Source organism: Cotesia glomerata, linkage group LG3, assembly GCF_020080835.1.
Source record: "Cotesia glomerata isolate CgM1 linkage group LG3, MPM_Cglom_v2.3, whole genome shotgun sequence".
NCBI lineage: Eukaryota > Metazoa > Arthropoda > Insecta > Hymenoptera > Braconidae > Cotesia > Cotesia glomerata.
Genome location: NC_058160.1, coordinates 24,268,826 through 24,294,536, shown reverse-complemented (window position 1 = coordinate 24,294,536; position 25,711 = coordinate 24,268,826). Strand labels below are relative to the sequence as shown.

At 28.3% G+C, this 25,711-nt stretch overlaps 1 protein-coding gene across 9 annotated transcripts in view; it reads left to right on the top strand.

Moving 5' to 3' along the window:
- Positions 1–25,711, top strand: part of LOC123261205 (protein kinase C-binding protein NELL1-like) — a 78,076-nt gene that overhangs the window by 39,080 nt on the left and 13,285 nt on the right. For all 9 annotated transcript variants that reach the window (XM_044722744.1, XM_044722742.1, XM_044722741.1 and 6 more), the window contains exon 2: positions 22,577–22,798. In XM_044722744.1, the coding sequence (XP_044578679.1) occupies positions 22,579–22,798 (220 nt within the window). In that variant the 5' untranslated portion in view covers positions 22,577–22,578. The remainder of the gene's footprint in view (positions 1–22,576; positions 22,799–25,711) is intronic.

Genomic DNA, 25,711 nt, shown 5'->3' with positions numbered 1-25,711 from the left:
ATCAATATCAATTAAATTGGCATTATAGTTGTTATAATTAAATACAGCAGCTTATATAATTAAAAATAAATTTATCACATTAAGTTAAAATTAAAAGGCAATTTAATTCAGATAAATGATTCAATCCATAGTTTTTTTTTCCAGCGCCCTACGTCACACTTGTTAAGTTATTAGAAATAGAGAGCTGAATATTAAAATCGATCAAGTGTAAAAAATAGTCTTTCGTAAATAGAAGTAAAAACTGCCGAGTTTTAAAACTAGAAGCAAAAGCTGTTCATCAAGGATTCGAGAAGAGATAAATTAATTTAAGGAAGCAAATTATAAATAGATCTATCTAAAATAAATCTGAGTATTAAAAATTTTAATTTCCTCCAGTAAAGTTAAGCTCCAGTGGAATAAATTATCGTTGTGTCGACAGAGAAGCGGAAAAGCATAGATTTAAGAGCCTCCAGTAGAATTAAACCGTTGTTATTGTTACCTTATCTCGGGGTAAGCGTTATCGACTGGCCGAAAATCTGAAAGAGAGCAGAAAGGCTTAACTAGGCGCCAGCGAAAAGATAAAGAAAGAGAAGATAAGAATGTCTACAGAAAATACACATTCACTTTGTGTTTGAATGGTATGACCTACTTAAATAAATATGCGCCCATTCTACAGTCTTATTCTACCCTTTCTCATCCTTAGACCCTAGAAGACTAGAGAATATTCTATAGTTTGCTAGAGTCTAAAGTTCAAAACCAATTTCTCACTTGTACCCTCGCTGTTTTCGTCCTCTTTGTCTCTTTGATCGTTGTCTTTTTTTAGTCTCCATTTTCATTAATATTTTTTTTAATTCGTCCTCTTTTGTGTTTTACTTTTGTATTTTTCATTTAGGTTTTACTTTTCAAAGTCACTGGAATATTACAATACCAATTACGGTTTTTCACGATTGAAACTTTAAATTTAAATGTATATACAGACATACTATCGCATATATACTCTCGATTTCGCTTACATACACCGAAAATAATGCAACGAGGATGCCGTGACATAATTTGACCCCCTGGTTTATTGCGGCAGGTGGTATACGCAGGTAGATTTACAAACGATATAATTCACCAGCTGCCGTCAATTTGGTTTATGGAGAGTGTGATAATTGCTATGAGGAAAACTATATAGGTCGTGTGAATATCACTAAATAAATGTTAAAAATACTTAAACACTACACTGGAAGCAATTCGAGTGAATTTTCACTACTGTTAATCGAAGTCCCGAAGTGAAAAAATAAAACTCTCCGCGTATCGGGTAAATTTAGAGTTTTTTCTCAGTAGAATGATTTCGGAAGTATAGATTAACATCCAAGTACGAAGTTTTTAGACTAAAATAAATTTTTAATTAGCTAAAACAAGTTTCATATGCCAAATTCTTTGAAAAAATTTATCTCAAATTTAATTTTGTAAATACACTGAAAAAAAAAATTAACTTGAATCAAGAGAAAAATTCTTGAACCAAGAAAATAATTTTGAAGAGTTTCATTATCTTGAATCGAGACAAAAAATTCTTGAATTAAATAAAATTTACTTAAACCAAGAAAAATTTCTTAGTTTAAGAATTTTTCTACTCAAATCAAGAAGATAAAATTCTTCGAAATTATTTACTTGATTCAAGTAAATTTTTTTTTCTGTGTATTGGTTGTATTTTTTCAAAAAATTTGACTTTAGAGCGTTGAACCAAATTTTCATCAAGAATATTTTGTTTTTAAGTCTTGTTGATAAATCCTAATGTATACAAAGTAAAAAATAAATTATTATATAGAGAGAATTTATCAAAAAATGCTACTTGCAGAAATAAAAAAAAATCAATGGAAAAAAATTTATTTGCAATCAAACTAAATCGCATTTTCAGTTTTTTAATGAATAACAAAAATTTTTTCTTTGATTAAATTTCACTCTGGAAGGATTAAATTAATTAAAAATCATCTACTCTGTCAATTTTTTATTGTGTAATTATTGTATTTAAAAATTTGTGTAAAAGAAAATTCCTTGACAATGACAATTGACATCAAAGAACAAAAAAATAGACTGAATAGCCGTCAGAAATCAGATTCCGAGTTCGCGATAGATCAATTGATCTCGTTAAAGCTCAATAAAATGTTAGCAGTAATTCCCAGTATACAGGCCGTCACCGGCGGCTTTTCTCAGAAGAACTCGGAATTTGGCGAGTCGCCAATAAACGTTCGTTGGATCGGATATCCCGGTCTGGAAGCAATAATCATGCTCGAAAGCGTCGAGGTCAAAGGCGACTCGAAAGAGAAGAGTAGACCGCCTGTATAATAGTACCCGGGACAAGCCTATACATCCCATGTCCCATAGTACATCCATAGCCAAAACTCTGATTTTATACCTCCCTATATTAAAAGAGTCACATCTGGGCAACCAGCCAGCTCCAACCATTCTCTAAAAAACCTCACATGGATTATAGATACATCCCTTTTAATTTTAATATTTCAATAGGCTCATTTTATGTCTGTATATATGTTCATAAACTCATCTAAAATATTACTCTCTTACATTGTAGGGCTTACTATCTAGATTAAGTAGTTCCCACTTTAAATTATTACCACCCAGAATTATATAATTTAATTATTTTTTCAGATCTATCATGTGAGTGCAATTCAAAAGCTCTGGTTTCGCGTGTTCATTTTGGCTAGAAAAAAATTTTTATTATTGCTAAATTATGTTTCATAGATTTTTTTTGTGATTTTTTAATTTATTTATGAATGACTTCTGTCAAATTGATTGGAGTAAAAAATTTGATTAATATTTTTTATACAATTAATTAAAAAAAGTTCATAAGAAAGCAATTAATCATTTAAAATTTTGTAAGTTTTAATAAAAAATTGAAACGTTAAAATTTTTATTATTCATTTTAATTTTTTAACAATAACAATTTTATTTCTATTTTTTGGAAAATGCTTTTATTAGAACAATTCATTTAATTTTGATTAAATTTACAGAATTTCATAAAAAGAAATTTCATTTAAACAATCACAGAAACACAAGCAATCAATGTTCTAATTTTCACCGAGTTATAAAATATAATTCTATTATATAACACCAAAATAATATATAGCTCATGTAAATTCTTATTAAGTATTCCAGCAAGATAATAAAAGCTAAAAAACGCAAACAACCGTTGAATAATAAAGCGTGCAAAAAAAGTTACAGCAATCAATTTACTACACAAAATTACACCCGAGTATCGTATTCCAAAGTTGTAAATATCCTTCAGTAGATAAAAATCTTTAGAAGTTATCACTAAAGTTTCATTTGTTTCCTAGCTCGGCTGAAACGGCTTTCAGGGTAACTTGTAAATTAGTTCGCTGATCGATCAGGCTATTTTTGACTCTGGGTCCTCTACTCAGATTGGAGTGTTTTTTTATTTCATTTATTTATTTTTTTTTCAAGTCGTACAACGCTTAAGTTGGTCGGATGTCACGCGATGGCTAGACGTCGACAATTTAAAGCCAGTCCGAGTTACAAGCCTGAAAAAATATCGTGATAACCATAAATTTTTTTTATTGTTCCAAACAAAATTTTTCATGAATGAAAATGGACACTGAAGTGTTATTATTATTATCATTATTTATCTTTCGCTTCCACTTTATATAATTGGTATGGATTTTAAAATTACATGCCGCATTATCATTATCATTATTATCATAGCCATAGCGATAGCTTGTCTCAGGGTCAATGGAGCGCTCGAGGGCTTTAGTGATAAAAGAGTTGATAAAAAGTTTGAGGGCATAATCGTGACAATGAGGTATTGAGCGTAAGAATTTAATTGAATAATTAACTTGTGGCTCAGTGTTTCATACTTTTGTTAAATTCACCTTTTTACTTTTTTCCTTTTACTTTTTTGTCACTTTAATACTTTCTGTAGGGTGCTTGGAGCTTTTTTTTTTTCACCTCCTCGTTTTTGTGCTCCTTGACACTTTTGCCCGTTCACGTTCTCTCATCCTTCATCCTTCAGCCTCCTGGTCTTTGCTTCTATTCACAAAATCGATTTCTCCTCTTTACTTTATATCAAAGGGGATCTCCCGAGTTCCGTCGCGTGAGTCGATTTCCACGGGGATCTTGTTGAATCACTGATAGAGCTCGGTAAATAGAACGGAAGAAGAAATTTCAGCGACCAGAGCAAGAAAATAAAGAAATAGAAAAATACTTTGTCGAGGGTGATGTCCGAAGAGTAATGTGAAGTAGGCTAGGGTCCTTCCACTAAAGTTCGATTCACGATAAGTAGAGTAAGATTTACTGCGATTTTTCTAGATATTTTTTTTGCTAACGAAAATAAAATGTTTCAATCGATTTTATTTTTTTTTTCTGATTGTAATTGGAAGCTAATCACTTAGATCAAGTGTATTGAAGTATATATACTTACTTAACAAAATAATTTTTATAAATTTGAAACAATATCATAAAATAATAAAGCTTATTTTAAATTAAACTGAGAAGAAAATACTATTATGATTTTATCAAAAAAATTGTCTTGATACAAGAATTTTATACATTATTAATAATTAGCAAAAATTTATTTACTTGTTCTAAGAATTTATTGAATTGATAAAAATAATTTTTACTTAATTCAAATAAAGCTATTCGTACACTTACTTTTCATAATAAATATAGGTATTGACATTCTTTTATTGGAAAATTAATTAATTTAAATGGTTTATTTCAACAATCTTGTTTAAATAATAATTTTTTTTCTCTCATGATTTATAAAGTAAATTTGTACTTGTAAAATGAGAAAGAGAGACAAAGATAATTTTTGATGGGTTTTTATTAATTATTACCAGCTATCTATTTTTCTTCATATATCTAAAATTTGTTTAGAATGTGAGCGTTACTTTTTGTAAAATAAAGCAAAAACTAAGATTTTTTCAAATCTTTTTATCTGTTAAGAATTAAAAATTGTAAATTCTTAAGATTTTATAAAAAAACATAATTTATCATTAGAGTAAAAATAAAAACAGCTAATATCTTTAGACAATTGAAGATAAAATTTTGTCAATGAATTTCAAAAGCTTTGTATTTCTTCGTATTTTTATTTCAGCTGTTCCAAATATAGTAACCGCGGATTATTCTTTATGAATAGAAAATTTTCTGACGTTTTTATTTTACTACGAAATTTATTTTAATCCAGTGGACAGATAAATGTATTAATAGCTTTTCAGTAAAATCTGAAGCTGGAGCATAGGATGTTCTATTAATTAAAGAACATTAAAATTTTTCTATTGCAAAAAATAACTTTGCAATCAAATATCTTTTAAGTGAATAAAAAATTTTATCAAACCAAATAAATTATTGCTCGAAGTCTAAAATAGAGAATCAGGAAAGAATTTTTTACTTTTCATTAGCAAACAATAATTTACATAACAATAATAAAACAAATGCTAAAACACCTAGTGTGTTAAAATTTATCAGTAGTAAATAGTTTACGTTTAGTTTGATCTACTTTTTTGTCCCTGATATGAAAGTTTTGAACAAGTTACAAAAACACATTTGTACGGTACAGTAGTAGTACTCAAAAACTCTGGAAAAGATAAAAGTTAAAAGTGTTGTCGGAATTGAATTGAAGCGGTGAAAAAATAGGTAAAATCGTATGGGAGTGAAGTGGGTATGAAATGTATTATGTATTATATAAAAGAATAAATAAAAGCCAAGTGAAAAAAGATGTGCGTTTAAAAAAATTTGAATAGTATTACGTTCTATATAGACTTTATCCAGTTGCTTTTATTGTGACTTTGAACTAAAGAGTTAAGAGGACCATTACATCGTATTCTCATTCTTTTACATTAAGTTGTCCTTCTTCTTTCTTCTATCTGACGGTAAAACGTACTGAGAGAAAGGGTAAAAGCTAAAGAGAGACAGAAAAAGTAAAGATAAAGATAAAGGGAGAAGAGGGAAGAGGGTTTTAAGGGTATGTATGGTATTATATATATATATATATATATATATATATATATATATATATATATACAATATACAATGTAGCAGAAGAGTGGTGGATATCCGGGTTTTCGCCGAGTTCACTGGCGCAATGCGGGGTAGCCAGACAACATGGCGCACCTCTTTCCCCTCACCTTCGATTTATTCACTCACTACCCTCTTACACTTTTCACCCCCATCCTCGCTCCTCACTCTCCTCTGGTTTTTTCTCGCTTTTTCGGCTTAGTTACTCTCTTTCCACCCCCTGGAGCTTAGGTTGCGCGAGGCCACGTGGGAATTATGCGTAACATTGCTGGCGTGCCACCGCCACTAAATTTGCACAAGGTTATTTCTTATACATTTTTACTTATTTCCTTATTCTTTATGGAAATATATATATTGATATTATGTAGACTCTTTTTGACTTTATAATAAATTCAGATGTACTTCCGGCTTCGTGTCGACAACGTTCATTTACTGGTGTAATATACCATTTATATATCCCTCTCGAAATATTATTTTATGTTATGTTGGTCTTATACCAATCCACTCACCAGAAAAGTCAAGTGTTATTTTTATTTTTTTTCTTGTATGAGTTTTTAGGGTAATTTATTTACTTAATTTCCTTGAAATATAATGAGTTATAGAAGGTTGTAATTATTATTGTATTTGCATTTCATTTGATCTCAAAAAAATAATATGTCATAAATAAATGAATTTTTTTTATTTTATTTAACAGCGATAAATATGAATAATAGGGCGACATAAAATTTAATATTTTTTATAGAAATTTGAATATTTAATTTATGTAAATACATCAGTCAATCTATTTTATTATGAAGCTATACTTTTTATGAAAATTTGATTGAAGGGAAAGAAATTTATAACATCTATGAAAAAAAATTTATTAGTGTATAAAGCTTACAAATTTAGAATCAAATTTTTGTGCAGTTTCTTGGTACAGTTTTCAAAAAATAATTGTTAAAGTTTATCAAAAACATTTAAGAAAAATTTACAAGAATAAATTTAGTTTGTAGCTTAAAAAATTAATAAAATTGAAGTGATTTTTGTTTTTATAAAAAAGTTTTCTTAAAATTTAAATATTCAAGTTTTTAAATTTATATTGATAGTTTTTTAAATTGGTAAATTAAATAAAAACAATCAAAGAGTAAATTATTTTAAGACCACCCTGACGTTATCGATAGATTGCGTTCTTTTTAACGCGCGTCAAAATAATATGCTTCGTAAATACGTAAATGAAATATTGGAGTTTAATAGAAATTAATCGACGGCCATTGCCAATACAATTTTGGTCAATCGAAACCACCAAAGTTGAATGAAAATTTATAGTACACCCAATGTCAGCCACTGAATCCTTCCATTTAATATCAGTGGTTCAAAATATACAAACATCCATTAATCATCGCCTGAAAAATAAAATACATCGATTGAATAATATAAATCGATGTTTAAAAGTATTTTTGATCGTATCAAGAAAAAAGCCCTCGAAGTCATTTTATAGCATTGGGTGCAACAGGAAGCAGTAAATCCTTCGTTGAAGGTGTTCTATCCGTTCTTGAAACTCTTGGTCATGGCTCAACCCAAAATAGAATCCGTAACACTTGTATTAGTATAGTAGTTAAAACATTAATTTAAAGTCTACAACTTTCACACTACACCCTCGGAATTTATTTGGTAATCAACACTATAAGCGTGAAATTTAACAAACTACCTCATTTATTTATTAAAAAAAAAATAATAAAAATAAGTCTCTAGTTATTTCGAGTGGCTCTCTCACGTTACAGTTTAAAATAAAATTCATTTTGTTCCGGCAATTGTTTTCGCTGAGACGCTGTAAAGCAATGTGACCAATAAAATCCGCATTTAATTTATTTTCGCATTCTTTTATTAATACAATGGTCTTTTAGTGTCGTTAATAATATTTATCACACCGCCAAGTTCGAGGGCAATTGCAAATTCGTCGAAGTAGTTGGCCAGTGAACTGTAAGATTTGTCTCAGCTATTATATTGAACGTTAATGGCCGTGGTAATGCTATATGACCACCACGTTCATGACAAAGACCACCAAGGATCTTTTTTATTTATACACAACATATAACGCTTAACACTTTATCCAATCAGTGATATATATTGCCAATTGCGTTGCAAATTCGCACATTAATATCGCTGCAGAAAAATTTATGTCATACATACTTATGATTAATATAGTTTTAATAAGCCTTAAAATAAGTATTCATCAATGATATAGAAATTTCGTTTTTTATTTATTCAATCAATGAAATTTATTTGATAAATTTTTCATAAAAATTATCATTAAGAATTTTTAACTTTCATAATAATAATTCGGCAAATTTAATGAAAAAATTTATGATTATTAATCCTAGAAAAGATATAAACATCTTGTGTCTAATTTTATCGACAAATGCAAAATCATTAAATTTTGAAGCAATGTAACCTAATTGAGTAATTATGTTAGTGCTAGAAATAACCACTGTTCAAATACAGATGACTAAGAAATAAAGTCCATGTATTTGCTGCATTCTATTGTCGATACGATCGAACATGGTTCATCCATTTAACCGATACTGATTATAGTTACTCAGCCATTTGAATAATCTACAATACCCAATTCAATCATTGAATCACGTTCCTAGCAATGGAAAAATTTTTCCATTATTTATGTAACACTAGATCACTTTATTTTTCAAAGATCTTATTTGTTACAATTTTAATCAATAATCATAATGTATATAATTAATAATTACTATAGAGCAAGTTTCAATTTTTATACTAAGTTTACGCTATAAAAATTAGCATGTTCATTTACTGACATGAAAAACATGACATTGAAAACAAATAGCTTTCCTCAATGATCATTCAAGTATACAAACATTGCATTGTTAATTTACGCTTCATTATTTTATCAGCAAAGTTCAATATTTCATTGTTGTAAATTATTTGTGGCTTTTTAAATAGTATTTGAGTTGCATATTAAAAGAAATACTGAAATATTTATTGCATGTATTAATTTTGTATCATTGTTGTTTTACGTGAAACAAAGCCAAGAATACAACGAAAAGTTACTGTCGACATACAACGGAAAAATAATTTATTCAAACGTAAGTAACATCTGAGCCAAAGAGGTCGTACTTTTACTTACATGAGATAGAATAATGAGGTCGTATGCATGAAATTAAAAAATTATATTCCAAGCTTTAACATCCGCGGTGAGAAATTGTTTCCGAGGACCACCAAAATTTCATAGTCAAGTTTACTTTTATGTCTACAATCTACATGTTTTTTAGATAAAGTGTGTCTTATCTAAATTGTTTTGGAGAAAACAAGTGGCGGTATAAACGATTACATTTTTTATGAGATAAAACAATTGGAATTTTTGATATGGAAGTGTAAATATTGATGAACTAAACAAACTTTAATATGAAATTAATAAATGTTCAAAAAAAGTAAACAAGATTTTCTTAATACAAATCAAGCAAACTAAAGTCGTTTATATTTGACACAAATATTTATTTTTTCTGTTTGTGAATGATTTTACTTCTGCAAATTATCAATTAAAAAAAAATTTTAAGTTTTAACAAAACTTACTTAAATTTATATTGGTTTGAATAATACTGATTAATAAAAAAAATTTTTTCACCTATCAGACAAAATAAAATCCATAGAGAACAATACCATAAATCAAAAACGAGATTGTAGGTCAATTGGAGCAGAATAAAAATGAAAAAAAAAGTTTTCCTTTGTCTAGACAAAGTGATGCCATGATATTTCAAGTCATAAATAAAATATTTAACACACAATGATGATAGTTTTGTGACTATATTTATCAAGTCATAACAGAATCTGTAGTAGGTATATATAGCTGGGTATAAGGGCCAACTGTCCGTGATGGGACAGAGAATAGAAAATAGAATGTCGTATTATATCGGAGCTGGTTTGCTCCCGAGGGAGATCTGGCACGCGGCCACAAAGGGCACAAAAGACTGGAAATGGTGAGCGAATTGCTCATTATCGAATGCGGTGCTCCAGCTCCAGCTCCAACTCCTCGGGGATCCAACACACCCGTTCGTTGAATAGGGAAAGAAAAGAAACCGCCCTCTGGTTTCGTTGAATTGCGAATTAAGGGTGATGCCCATAGAATCACAGGAAAATTGTCTTTTCCTCTTTCATCTTTCTACTACAGACTACAAACTATTCACACTTTTCATTCATTTTTCATCTCACTTAATGGGGAAGCCATTTTCACTCGACGTTAAATAATTCATCAGCTCTCCAATAGAGCTTTAATATTTATCACTTTCACTCCAGCTTTGATTATTAAAATCAAGACAAAGACAAAAAGATTCTTTCACAATAAAGAGACTAGTAAAGTATGGGGTCGGAAAATGTTGGGATCATCGAATGTGCATCGCAACATTTTAGTATAGGGGCTTTATGTGTACTTTATTGTCCCTCGAGAACTTTCGGGTTTGCCGCCTTCTGACTGTTACATTCATCGTCGCATAGGGGTAATACAACCGGGCATAACCGAGAAAATAAACATCAGGCAGAGCTTAGTTACGCAGCAGTGATTCGTAAGAAATTTGCTCGGAAAGTTCGAGGGCTGATACTATCGACGGAAAAGAAGGACCAAATTTATTTTTATTTTTATGGCTTTTTTTTTAAATTGAATTTGTTTTTTTAAGTATAACTTTAACAGACGTTCGATAATTTTAAAAAGTGTATAATTATTTTTTTTGTTGCAAAAATTATCGTATAAAAAAATGCGTTGTAATTTTTTTAACTTTCCTGTGCAATTTTTAACTTGTGAAAAAATTTTCTGATATGGTCATGTATGCTTATATATAATTTATCGATCAAAGGTAGTCTTTGAAATCTTTAACAGATGGCATATGGTCGCGGAATCGTTTTTTTACAAAAGAGTTAAGTTTTAAAATAGAAAAAATTTTTTTTTACCAAGCCAATTTTTGTACTAATACGACATGTTAATTAAAGTACACTTTAAAAAAATAAATTAATGTAATAAGTCATTATTTTTTTTATTATACGTAGCCAGATATGGCCACATAGGATCAAATCAGGCTGTAAATAAAAACTAGTTATGTCAAAAAATTTTTTCACAGAAAATTTTTACAATCAAGTTCAAAATCAATAAAAAAATTTTAAAAGTTAGCTCTGTTAATTTCACTCTTATAACTTATAATTTTCTGTTACTATAATCATCAATAATGAGAAATAGAGAATAGACGGCTTTTTGTTAACTAATATGAACGATCCAGGTGTAACAAAGTTTATTTGAAATATCACTTTTTTGACTTTAAAGATATCTATTCTTAGACAATACTCCAGAGATCATTTTTTGAAGGACAAAATATGACTTTATTGACAGAACAGTCAACTCCCACGCGGTGTTTGTTGTTTTATGGAAATATTTATTAGATTTAGATTATTTTTTGTCCCAGTGGTTCGGGTAAAAGTTTTTCTTCATCACGTACCTACACGTATTTTTGTCGCTCTAAAAATACAATAGCTCTTTTTTTATTCAACTATAAAAAGTTACATCAAACAAAACACATTGTGACATTGTGGGCTTTAATGCAATGCATAAGTACAAAGTAGTTACAGCTGATTTTTCATTGTTTAGTATTTTTAGAACCGTGTCACGCCTCTTCAGAAAATCACTTTTTTTTTTTATAATGTTCTGTTTTTTGTGATAAAATTGTTCTTATATGATAAAAACTCAAAATTTTCAGTTCATTAAATATCAGTAGCTCTTTGTAATCCAGAAAAGCTGAAACATTACTTTAATATACGTCTCAGGGGAGAAAATTTCACCCCAACGTCACTTTTGTCTGTCCCTAAAAACGTTTGATTGTAAGTGGTGCGTTTAAAGAGCACTTGAACCCTCATATTTTCGGTCTTAGACAAAGGAAAGTAAATCAGTATTTGGATACTTATACAAAACGGAAAAAGTTAAAGAAACTTGTATTGTCACAGTTTTGTTTACGGTCGAATAAATAATTTAACAAAGTGTTGACTAATTTAAACTTACAAACTAAAACAGACGTAAAGATCCGTGAAAAAAATTGCTTATATGATCTAATAAAATAATATAAAATCTGCAATCTGTATTTGAAATCTAAAAAAAATTTCATGGAATTTCATGAAATTCAGTTCACTGTTTTCTTATACATAAAAATTATGATGAATTTATACCAAATTCTTTTTCAATTTTTTTTTGTTCGAGTAATAACCTGGTGTTGTGATTTATAAAAATTTTTTTACGGAAAATGTCCAAATATTTTGCAGTAAGACCAATTATTCTTGTGAACTATTATTACTCAAAACTTGAAACTGTGGATTAATGAACTGAGACAGTAATACAGTACCGTAAAGATTCTTTCCGTTACTCAGTCATTTAGATCGTTTTATCTATCGGGTCATTACCACCATCAGGTTCTTGATATTAAATTTTTTACAGCTCTTTACTTCTTTATCGCTTCAACTATTTTTATTTTTGTTTTTTATTTCTTTTGTCAAGTATTTACGATTTGTACTTATTTACGTGGCTTGAACTGGCGCCAAGGTGTCCAGACACTCATCCTTCGATCAAATCAATTCCTCGCTAACTGGATTGCTTTGACAATCCATTTTATTGATATAACACAATTATAATTAAAAAATGATAAAATAAAACGTTTACTATTAAGCTAATGGGGGTTTTATCGCTCCCTTTGAGATGCATTCAGCCGCGTCGGTATTTCATCTTTGATGCCTTTGAATTAAATGTTATTACACAGCATAAAGCACTTTCGATTATCGATCATTTGTAAATAATTTTTTCTTATCTCACTTTTATTTTTCCCATAAAAAGTAAATTTTTTCACACCATACACATAATATTATCGATAAAAAATTTTAATATCAATGTTTTCTTTTTTCAATTATTCAAATTATTCAAATTTAATTGCTTGACACTTTAAGTGAAAGCTCGACGATGCGTAATTGAATAAATGAGTGTTAGCTTTATTTTATTTGCGGTGGCAAGTTTGTGGCATAATTGATGAAGTAGACTGCAAGAGACGGTGTATCATTACGATTTGTCAATTGTATTTGATAGCGATAGCGGGTAAAAGACTGCTGAGAGAGGTCATGCATCCACTACAGACTACAGCCCGACGACAGTACCACTCGAGCTTCAGTTGAGATTTAATTTGCATATTCATTGGATATTGTCCACTTGGAGGTAATTTCCGTGCCTGCTACTGACATTAGCATTAACTCTCGAGTATCACCATTTCCATATACTGCTGTAAGCTTTGTGCTGTTTTGATGGGTAACGTCTGGAGTATATTGCTTTGAAACTCTTCACTTATATCTGCGATTATTGTTGTGTGGCATTTATTATTTTTTATTGTATTACTACACGGTAGAAATTAATTCTTAAGTGGAAAAAAAAATTTCTAGATCCAAAAAAATATTTACACTGATAGAAGGATTTGTTTATAGTTAAAAATATTTGTTAATATTTAACAAATCATTTATTAGAGACCACTTTTTAATTCTTAATAAATATTTTTTAGTGTTTAAAAAGATTTATTAATATTTAATAAATGAATACCAGATTTATTAAATACAAACAAATCATTTTAAATACTAAGAAATATTTTTTAATATTAAAAAATGGTCTCTAATAAATGATTTGTTAACTATTAACAAATATTTTTTGATAAAAATAAATCCTTCTATCAGTGTATGAAGATCGTAATTATGGTCGATGAAATCAAAGTTGAGCGAAGAAAATTTTCTTCCTCAAATAAAATTTTACTTTTAGTTAAAATTTGTTTAAAAAAAACAATTAAATTTTACCACAATAATTTTAAACATGCCATCGGTTTCATAAATTTATCAAAATTAATTTTTAATATAAATATTATTGTATATAAAATCTGTATCTAGTCGAATTAAAGTAATTGGAATGGAAACGCCACAACATTAATGCGGAAATAACATTTGTACTATTATCACGGTCTGACAACAAACAATTTGGAATTTAGAGTAGATCAGAGAAAAAGTAACAGGAAATTGGTGTGTGAAATTGCTTGGTCATCATTGCGGAATAACAAGAAAATAAAAAAAGTATTTTAAATCTAGCGAGTAGATATAAAAATAAATGATACAATATAAAATATAAAACTAAAATTACATTAGGGTCACACGTCACTCGTCACCAAGATTTTACTCTTTGACCAATAAAAATTCATAGCGTGCTCGGTGTCTCTTTAGGTCGTTGTGCGTTATTCATTTTTTTCCTACTATTAAAGTTGAATCACCTTTTATATATTTCAATGATTTCTATTTCCACTGGTCACATTTGTTATCGTGACTCTGACTCGGGCTTACTCACGTGTTATTGCATAATTATTATTGATCTTAAATATTTTTACTCTTGTTATTTTTAAATTACCAAACAGAGCATTAAAAAATAGCTCAAATCTTATTACAAATATTGGTAATGATACTGATAATGATGAACAAATATTATTATTAAATATTAAACGTAAAGTGTACACTAGAGACTATATTCTTATTTGAGTCATTTATATGTTTATTTGATAACGATTGTATGGAACCTTGAGTTTTATGAAGAATTCTGGCTATTATGAAAAAAATGACTTCGTGACTTAGAGATGGAATTATTTAACTTGTTCCCGAGGTTTCCTGTTTGAATAGTACTGTTTTTTTATTATCGTGAATTCCAATGAAGTAATGTGCCTGAATTATAAAATAGTTGTCGTTGTAGTCGTAGTAGGATAGTGAGAGGAGAGGAGAAAGATTAAATGAGATGAAAGAAATACCACTGAGTAATAAATAATAAAACAATGATAGTTTGTTTATTATTCAAGTGATTTTTTTTAAACGATGATTTTTGAACCGCTGGTGAGAATGATAAAAGAGTATCGCGATCGCGTGATCACAAATTACATATAATATTTGTCAACCGATTGTTGGGTATGATTTCTAGGAACGCAATTGTCTTTAATACACATTTTTGTTGATGTGTTAAAATGATTGGGATCTACCTACTAAAATAGTTCTTTGCGTTATGTTTATTTTAACCTTATTACCAAATTAAATTTTCATGCTGTTATAAATCATTGAGAAATGTCAAATTTAGTTTTTAATGTTATTAATAAAACATTTAATTCATTATTGTTTTAATTTATTTTACATTTTTTTTAACAATATTGCTAATAAATTCAATTAATTTTTTAACTTCCCGCTAAGAAAATCGAAGATATTGTTTTTGTTTTCACCCCGTTTTATTTTTTATTTATTTAACAAATTTTCGTCTAAATAATTGTAGTTAATAATTTTTAATCGCAAAAAATTTTTATTACTCAAAAAAATCAAAAATGAATATAAATTAATGACAGTAAAATTCAACTCTAAAAAAAAATCTTAATAAATTCTCATTAAAAAATACTGACCAAGAAAATCAATTTGACGAATTTCTTTATTTTAAATCAAGCAGAAAAATTTCTAAATCAAGAAAAATTTCTTAGTTCAAAATTTTTTTTTGATTCAAAATGATAAAATTTTTCAACGTGATACTTATGTATCATTAAAAGTTTTGGTGAAAAAAATTCAAGATTCAGCTTTCTAATATATTTTACTCCAACACAAATTTAACTTAATAATAATGTTATTGACTTAGTATTTGATTTTGAGTTAGCATCTAAAAATCAAGAAAGGGTAGGTACGTATCGAGCGAATAAAAAGAAGGAAACGAGGTGGAAGCGTCGCGACGTGCGAAAAGCACCCTGGTGATGCCTAGTAACATCTCGCGATTGCACATCGCGATACAAAAGCTCCATGATTGAGGAAGAGATTAGCCTTGAGGCTGCTTTTGTGGCCTTGCTACTCTACTTCTCTCGTTAGAACACTTTTTGTCTCATTTTATCAGCCAGTATCCGATTGTACTGAAAAATTGTACTGAAATTGCTTTTTCTCTCCACTGAAGCTCTACTCTCTGTACACATAGATAGATACATATATTCATAAATATATTATACCTCAATGTTCCTTATATTGCCACTAGCACATTGAATCCTACCTCTAGATCTAGAAGAATAAATAAAAATAAACGCACCAGCAATTTACTAAAGAGATCCAACAGCCGTCATTACAACCCATCAAAAATTATCGTAATTTTTTTATTTTGATGTAACAAGGACACTCTGTCAAGGACTAGGATAAAGACGCTTTTCTTTCAGCCAGCAGTAACTTTTATATTGCAATCAATGTCTTTTTGTCCGCATTAAATTATCTTCTTTTATCGGAGGTCGAATATGACATGTATTATGTGTGATTTTAATCAATGATAATGATAATGAGTAAATAGAAAGACATAGACTACGTGAATATACAAAGTCAAAGTCGACGACCGGTCGATCGAGTTAGCTTCGACCTTGACCCTGACTACTCGACTCATGCTGATACACAACCGTCTATCATTATGCAGGAATCCAAGTTTCCAGCATCGACTTTTTGATAACTTTCAGTAAAGTCCTTTTCAATTTGTTTATTTTACTGCATTTATTATTGATAAATACTACACTTATACGGCTAATTGCTTTTAACCTATTATCAATTTCTAATTACTAACTCCCGGGATTAAATAAGGTCAATTCTGAACTCTATAATTAAATTAACAATTCAAATTTATTTTTGCAAGTTAAGTTCTAGATCTTTAGAGCTAACTTTGACACTAAGTGTTTTAGTGTTGAAGAAATAAGGTTGTTGTCTAAAATACTTTCATGTATTGCATAACTTATCATTTATAAAAAATTAATTTTGCATACTTCATGAAGAATGAGAAACTAAATAATTGCAATTTTTTGGTGATCATAAGAAATTAAATTGTACCCTGAGAAAAATTTTTAGCCCCAAGAATTCGTTAAAATTAATCACTTAAATTTTTTAATTTCTTAAGTGAAAGAATATCAATTTCTAACTAACATTTCTTAGACTTTTTAAATTAATTTTTATGAAATAAATGTATACTTTAAATTGATAAGAAATTTGATTGAGACAGAAGATATTTGTGAAAAAAAAAAAAATATCAGATATTTATCTTAATACACTTTGAAAAAAAAATTTTGCTTAATTCTTAAACTGAAAAATTTTTTATTTTGGTTATTAATATTCTTTAATATAGGTATTTATTTTTTTAATGATTACAGATGAAAAAAATTTTCAGCTCAGTTGTAATTAAAGAATAAAATATTTGATTAAAAGAACAGTCCCTAAATTTTTTTTTTTCGAGTACAGGTAAAAATAATAAATGAAACTTTTTTGGTCTCTTTAAAATAAATAAATAAATCCCGCAAGTGTAGCTTATAAAACAATCCAATCACAACAATAGCAACTTATAAAATATTAATAACAGACAATGATGAATTATATATCTTAAGACTTAGTTTGGACGTGTCGAAACCGTAATTTGAGGTAGGGAGAAACATGGAAGCTTTGTCGTAGGGTATTGATCGATAGCATTCGGGTGTGAACCCTCGTTCTACCTTTAACCAAAAGTGGAATAGAAACTTACTCTCATAATGCTTGAGAGCGTTAAACTTTGGGGTGAAAAATGCATTTGCCAGATACTAGATACAAGATAGAAGATATTGTACATATAATATCCGCTCTCGTTGATACAACATGACAAATATACGATGACACGTCAGACTTCGGTCCCCAGCTGAAATAAAATTTCATTTCTTTCATCTAATTCTCCGTTCCCTCCTCCATGTGTTCAATTTTCTCGACAATTTTCAGATCACCATTACATAATTATATAATCATCCACATCTTGCTACACTGCAGTTCATCATTATTTCGCCCTAACTAGACGTATACAAATGATAAGTTATTTAACAGTAAGAATAGAATAATAGTAACAGTAATAATAATAATGAAAGAATATAAAATAGCCCAATGAGTGGACAGACTCACGTATACGGTTCGATAGCCCCGTCGTCTTGACGCCCGGCAGTCTGCCATCACCCAGTTCCTCTTCCGTTTCATCCCGCATCTTCTTCTTATTCTCTGCACTATTATATCTGTATACATAATACTTTTCTCGTATCGTCGCCCGGCGACGTAAGTTGTGTAAGCACAGACAAGACAAGACTAAGACTAAGACGGATGACGTAACGCCGATATCACAGATATAATAAGAGGGTGAAAGCAACTTTAAAAAACAGTGTACTATATAATATGATATGATATATTATTTATGTCGCTTGAAAATTTCAAGTTGAAATCCATTAGCACATAAAAAAATTTTTTGTTAAAATATGAAATTGTTTAATCGGCTACTCCATCAATTGCAAAATTTTTAAACCTGATTTTTGTGTTTGATGTTTTTTTTCTTTAAAATGTTGTTTTATCTATCTTCTATTTACAAATCAAATTTTACACTGAAAAAAAATTAACTTGATTCAAGACTAAAAATTTTTAAATCAACTAAAATTTACTTAAACCAAGAAAATTTTCTCAGTTTCAAAATGATTTTATTGGTTCAAGAATTTTTTGTCTAATCATTAACTTGTTTTTTTTTTTTTTTCAGTGTATCAACTTAGTGTAATTAACTTAATTTAATAAGATCACATAGTTCATATCTACACAGAAAAAAAGTTTACTTGAACCAAGAAAATCGATAAAGAAGATCAAAATAATCTTGGCCAAAGTAATACTTTTTTTGATACAAAAAAATGAAATTTTATTCAAGAAAATTATAGCTTGAATAAATTTTTTTTTAAGCAAACAATTTTTTTAATCTACGGAAGCATTAATATAATATGTTTTATCTGCACTGATAGAAAAATTAACTTGACTCAAAAAAATAATTTCAAGCCAAGAAATTAATTTTAAAGAATTTGATGACTTTTAATCAATTTTCCACTGAAAAAAATTAACTTGATTCAAGAGAATGCATTTTTAATTAAAAATGTTATTTTGAAGAGCTATCATTGATGATCTTGAATCAAGCAGAAAAATTTTTGAACTAAGAAATTATTCTGGATTTGAGTAAATTTTACCTAGTTCAAGAATTTTTCTGCTTGATTTAAAACAGTGAAACTCTTATTTAACTTCAATGAAGTAAAATAATTACTTGATTGAACATTTTTTTTCATTGACCCAAGTTAATTATTATTGTCAATGTACTGATGTGTTAACTATATCCAGTAACAATAACATTTTAAGAAGCAGATATCAAGTATTGATAGTAAGCATAGTTGTGGTTGGAATAATTGCAGCGGTAAATTGATAGTAGCAGTAGAATAGAAGCAGAAGTATAGTAATCGTATCTACCCAGTATGTCATTAATTTACCGGACGATTTACTTTAGTTATAACGCGTAGCTAAAGCTCGGCTTTGTCACCCAGCGCAGCGAATGGAATAGAATGAGACATCGGTGCGGTGTCGATGAAATACGAGGGCTCAAAAGGGCTTCTCTTCTCTTCTTCTATCGTCTTTCTTCTTCTACTTCTCTTTACCTCGCCATTCTTCTATTGCTGGTATGTGTAATGGCAATGGCTATTCCGGTTTGTTGGGCAGCGTGCTCTCTACTCAGCTTAATTGACGCTAAATAAATTAACAGAACAACAAAAGTACGAGCTTTAAATTCGGATTATTTTTAACGTATTTAATTACCAAGTTTGTAAATCAAAATTATTTATAATTAGTCTTTTCATTTTTTTTTATGTTCTTCAAAAAATGTGATTTTCATTTTAAGCTCAGTTTTTAAAGAGCTATGCGGTTTTTAATCAATACGAGTATAGACGAGCTTTTCTCATGTCCTTCGGGGCGTGTACTCATACTCAAATGTACAATCGTAATTGCCTCGACTTTACTATCACGGGCAACCTTGTGAACGGCCAATGCCACGGTAGAGTTCGCTGCTTCTTTTTACAATTTGTCAATCAAATGTTACAATATTATTACTGTTACTTATAACAATACAAAAAATATTCATTACACTATTTACAACTGTCAAGAATTATCAGCATTATTTTCCTACGGTTACTATTTATTTTATTTTTTTAATTAATTTTGTGATTTTTTCTTCTTTCTTGTTTCGCACGGAAAAAATAATAATTAAATTTTTAAAATTTATACTGTGAATTGCACGCCTCATAGCGCGAAGCGCGTGAGGTTGTGCTTTATACTCGACTTGTCAAGGTCAAGCAATTTTGTGATCTTTAAATGTCTCTATCATAACCATATTACACTTATACAATAATATAAGTAGATGTACACCGAGAAAACACTTAAATTAATCCATCTTTTATTTTCTAAAATCATTTCATGTAGCTATTTTGAAAAAAATTTTACGTGGACGTCCGGATGTCACCCCATTTTGGATGTACCAACGATTACTCCCGAACGAATTGATATTTCAAGATCAGACCTTTTTTGTTAGTTTAAAAATATGCTGAATTGGATCCGTATTTCATATCAGTAGTCTAGTTTATGTATATTTTTTTAAATTGAATTTTTATTAAAATTTACTACGATACAACCGTACAAAGACAAACGAATTTTTCTTAATTGTCACGTGAAAACTATGGCGCCACTTGATCAAGCTAAATTTTTTTAGACTGCGTGCGCATATAACAAGAAAAAAGGGCGCTGATATTTGAAAAAAAAAAAAAAAAATACTCTGTAAGAAATTACTTACTTATAATTTTTTTTTTTTTTTTTTTTTTTTTTTCAATCAATTACACAATTTATTTTTTCTTAAAAAATGAATGAGCGTTATGAGGCGTGCACTTTTGGATTTTCCAAACTTTTTTTAATATTTAAGTTCTCTGTACAAAAAAATGAAAAAATTACAGTTTCAAAATAAAATTTTCACAAACTGTAATTACATTTTAAAACTGTAAAAATCAATACACAGAATTTTATTTCATAAAAATTTTATTTGAAATTATGATCTTCATAATTTCAAAATGTATACTTTTTGCAGAGTTCATGAAAATTTTAGGCAATTATTTACAAGTGGGGTCATAACTAGGTAAAAAATTAACATTTGAAAAAATTTTTTTTATTCTGCTTGTTTTTATGGCGTATTTATGATAAAAAATATCGTGAAAGGAAAAAATAAAGATTTCGATAGTTTTTTTGTCTTTTAAAGTTGAAAAAAATATTGACTTCCATTTTTGGATAAAATTTCTATTTTATCTTTTTTTGATGTTTCTGTTTTTGATATATATATATATATATATATATATATATATATATATATATATATATATATATATATATATATATATATATATATATATATATATATATATATATATATTTCAAATACTTAAAAAAACGAATAATTTAAAAATAAAAATTGATCAATTTGATCAAAAAAAAAATTTTTTTCTATGGCCAAACATAGGGCAAAATGGTGTTGACCCCACTTGTTAATAATTACCATATTCTATATTAAAATTTACATGATTAACTCTAAGATTTCAACTGTTTCTTTTTCCGTGTAGTTTCTCTTTTTTATTCCTATTATTGTTACTTTTTCTATTTTGATAAAGAAATTGACTTTATTCAAGAGAAAAATTTTTAAATTTTTTAACTCAAAAATGATTCTTGAAGGCAAATTTCACTTAATTTAAAAATTTTCCTGCTTGATATCAAGATAAAACTTTTCAAAATGATTTCCTTAGTTTAAGAAATTTTTTTCTTAAATTAAGTTAATTTCTTTATCTGGGTGAGATTGAAACTCTGATTTGAATATGTAACTCATGCAGCTAAGCAAATTGTAAATGTTTTATAGAATTGAATAAGTTAAATATATACTGATAAAGAAATTAACTTAATAATAACAGTTTTATTTCATTGCATGTTTTTATAAAGTTAATTTCTTTATCAGTATATATTTAACTTATTAAATTTAATAAAGCATTCATTAAAAATGTTAACAGAATCACAAAAACTAAAAGCTCAAATGCCACTCTTATTAAATTAATAAAGAATTATTACAACTCAAGTGAATTTTGCATTGAAGGTGTGACAGTATTGAGATATGATGAAAGGTATTATTTTAGTACTTTTGTAATACAATCTTTACTCAGGCAAAAGCTTGACCTTTCTCGACCATTCATCTCACAGAATTAAATAAATGATTTTACTTGACAAATTTAGCTTAGAAACTTTAACTAAAATATCTTTGTAAAAAAAATTCAATACCACGTCACTTTTAAAGTTAATGTCACTATAATATCAAAAAATTTTCCATTCGGATCTCGGATCACTGCAAAACCTCCCAAAAAAATTATTTTTACTGCAATAACTTATTTACGCTCCAATTCCTTCCGGGTTCGTGACATAAATTTACTTTATTCGCAAAATGGCTGAAAATGTATTCATAAAAACTGTTTGGTTTTTCATTAAATATTATTAATTCAAAAAATATTCGATCAATGATCGGTGACATAGATTGCAGAAAAATATATATATGAATATTAATACTGATAATAAAAATTTTTTATTGCAGTTATGGGAGCGACGATCGACAGTATAGAAGAGGAAACGACGAGTCCAGCATCCGCTGCAGTGACTGAAACGACGACAGTGGCCGTCGTTAAAACGAGAACCGGAAATGACATAGGGGGTAGTATAGACCTCTTGGCAGCATTGCAACTGCACAACACGACACGCCAGGGCGTGACACAAGTACCCGGTCTCGTTAGACTGAAACCTGCATATTATCTTCAGGGTGAGTATCCATAAACTAATGCTAATTTTTTTTATTTTACTTACAATTATTATTTGGATTTTTATTTCGGTTTCTATTTGTGCCTCGCTGGTCATCACTGTCATTTTTATGACCCTGAAAATACAGACCCCAAGACATTGAGGTGCTTAGGACCTAATAATCATTGTCTAGAATTATTAAAACCATACATTCACGCAACACATTTCGTAGAATATAAAATAGTCTGGAGGTTTTGTCTAATTATTTCAAACTCCGCCCAATAACCGGCTTACGATCATCAGGGTAGTTTGCGTGTTTCTCGGGGAAGGGGTGTAATGTTAATATAATGTTCGACCTGGCTCTGAATATTCCAAAAAATATAACACGGTCTTATATCCAGAGGGATTAATAAAATGTCTCAAGGTCATTAGCCCTTCTTTCAAAGGTCAATAAACCTTTTATCTAAAACTACATGAGTCATTTATTATTTTATGGATTTTTCTATCAACTTCTCATTTAAGATTGAAATAGTTTTATTTAATTTATTGAGAGAAATTTTTTTGATCTGATAATTTACTGCACAGTTTCCGTGCGATAAAAAGATTTTGTTTTGATAAATTAATTATTATTAAATTTATTTTTAAATTTATATTTTTAAATAAATATGATTTAGTAATGAAATTTATTATAAAAATATTTAATTACTCTACAAAAATGTATGAAAAAAAAATTCAGTCAAATTTCATGAATTTTGTTGATTTATAGTTGACACGTAAGATATTTTAACCGCTGATATATGACAGAAATTGAATAATGGAGAGAAGTAATTTATAATAAGTTTGACAGAGATTGTTATCAAAATAGTGCAAAATTTAAATTAAACTCATAAGATAATTATGAAAATGACCCAAAAGTAAATGTTTTTCCTGCAAAAATGTCAACTTCGTGATATTATCGTTGCAAAGAATATTTCATTGAAAAAAAAATTTCATCTAATTTTATACGAAAATTAAATTATTATTATTATAATTTTGTTTTTGATGAAAATAGTTGTTTTAAAATCTAAATTTAAGAATAGAATTGATATTAAATATCAAAAATAATTCTTACTATATATGGATTTACTACTTGTAAATTTTGATTAACATAAGCAAATTTTATAACTTATTGATTGATAATAAATAATAATTATTATTAAAATAATGAAAATCTTGTATATATTTCCAGTTTGAAAACAGTTATTAAATGTTTCATTTTTTTTTTTTTTTTTTATTTAAAAAGCTATCAAAAGGATTTAGCGAGCATTTCGAGTGTAAAGTTGTAGGGGTAGTATTCAGTGAACCGAAATTTCAATTGCCAGCTTTTGGGGATTTCGATGAAAATAAATGAAAGTATTATCGTAATACCCATCGCATAGAGATTATATACGTAGAGACGGAAAGGGGTGTAAAAGCTCGCACCATATCGTCGCTTTATGTTGGAAACTCTAGGCTTTATGACCCTCCGAAATATTGTTTGAACGTGTGCTTCGTTGTCCCATCGAAAACGATAAAGTAAACCGCTCATATAAATTCAAACGTATCCAAAGATTTATTAAACTTGTCACTCGTTTTCAATTACTAATTCCAGATATTTTTGGAATTGAAAATTCAATGGTTTTAACTTTTTAATGAGTTATATTTAAGCTAGTGTTAATGATACTTGACTCAATACATCACGTTTAATATCTCGATCGGTTATTTTTGTTCCGATTATTTTTATCACAGTTGTTTGATTTTGTCCTCGAGCAGTTAAGTTACTGTATTGAAAATTTTTTTTCCTTAATTGAACTGCATTATTTTAAATAATTTACAATATAAGACACATAAATTAAAAAAAAAATTCAGTTTTGAATAAATTAGCATTAAATCAAGTGAATAGTAATAAAGTTTGACAAAAGTCATTATTGAAAAAGTTTATTCTTGGACTATGTTGAAATATAAACAAAAACGTAAAAATTCAATAAGCTAAATATTAAATTGTCAATTTTAATCACTTTTCTTTCAACTTTAAGATCTAAATTATAAAAAAATAATATGAAAAATCTTTAGGTGCATCGAAATTAACGTAATCATAAAATGTGTCTCGTTATCGTTTATAAATCAATAAAATATTGCATTTTTATCAATTTTTATAAGCAAAAAAAATCAAGTAATCAAAAATGTAAAAATTTTATCATTAATTTAGTATTAATAAAAATTAGTGCTGTGGTGAATTTTGCTTCGACAAATATTATTAAAAGGAATTATATCCTTACAGCCGTTAGTAGCAATCTTTTTATCAGATATATAGCTCGCAGTTAAATAAAAAACATCAATATTAATTTTATCTTGTATTATTTTAAAATCTATTAATCAAGAAGCATATAATTTATGTAAAGTAATTTTTTGTACGTATTTTTTGGCTTTTTTGCAGAAGTTAATCAGCTTAAATACATAACATGGTACATGTCGAAACATAAAAAATAATTCTTCAAAATTCAATATTTCAACTGGATCACTTACGCATTAAAATTCAGTAAAGCTACAAATTGGAAGACTATAGATCTATTCCAGAATACTTATCGACGGTACTTTGATAAAACCTCGTATTTTCTATGTATTTTAAATGAGAGATACGAGGTTTTACTAAAGTACCGTCGTTATATATTCCAGAATATATCATTTTTACGTAGGGTTAGAGATATAATCTAGAAATTACTTGTATTAATTTTACAAAAAATTCCATTACAAATCCATTAAAATAAAAAATTAATGATACATCTGCTCGAAACAAAACGAATGGAAGTCCTACAACTTAAAACTATACAATAAATAAACGGTAACCATGTGAACTGAAGAGTGAAAATTTTCATTAACGTAACATGACGTCTGGCACGCGTCAATTCTCCGTATA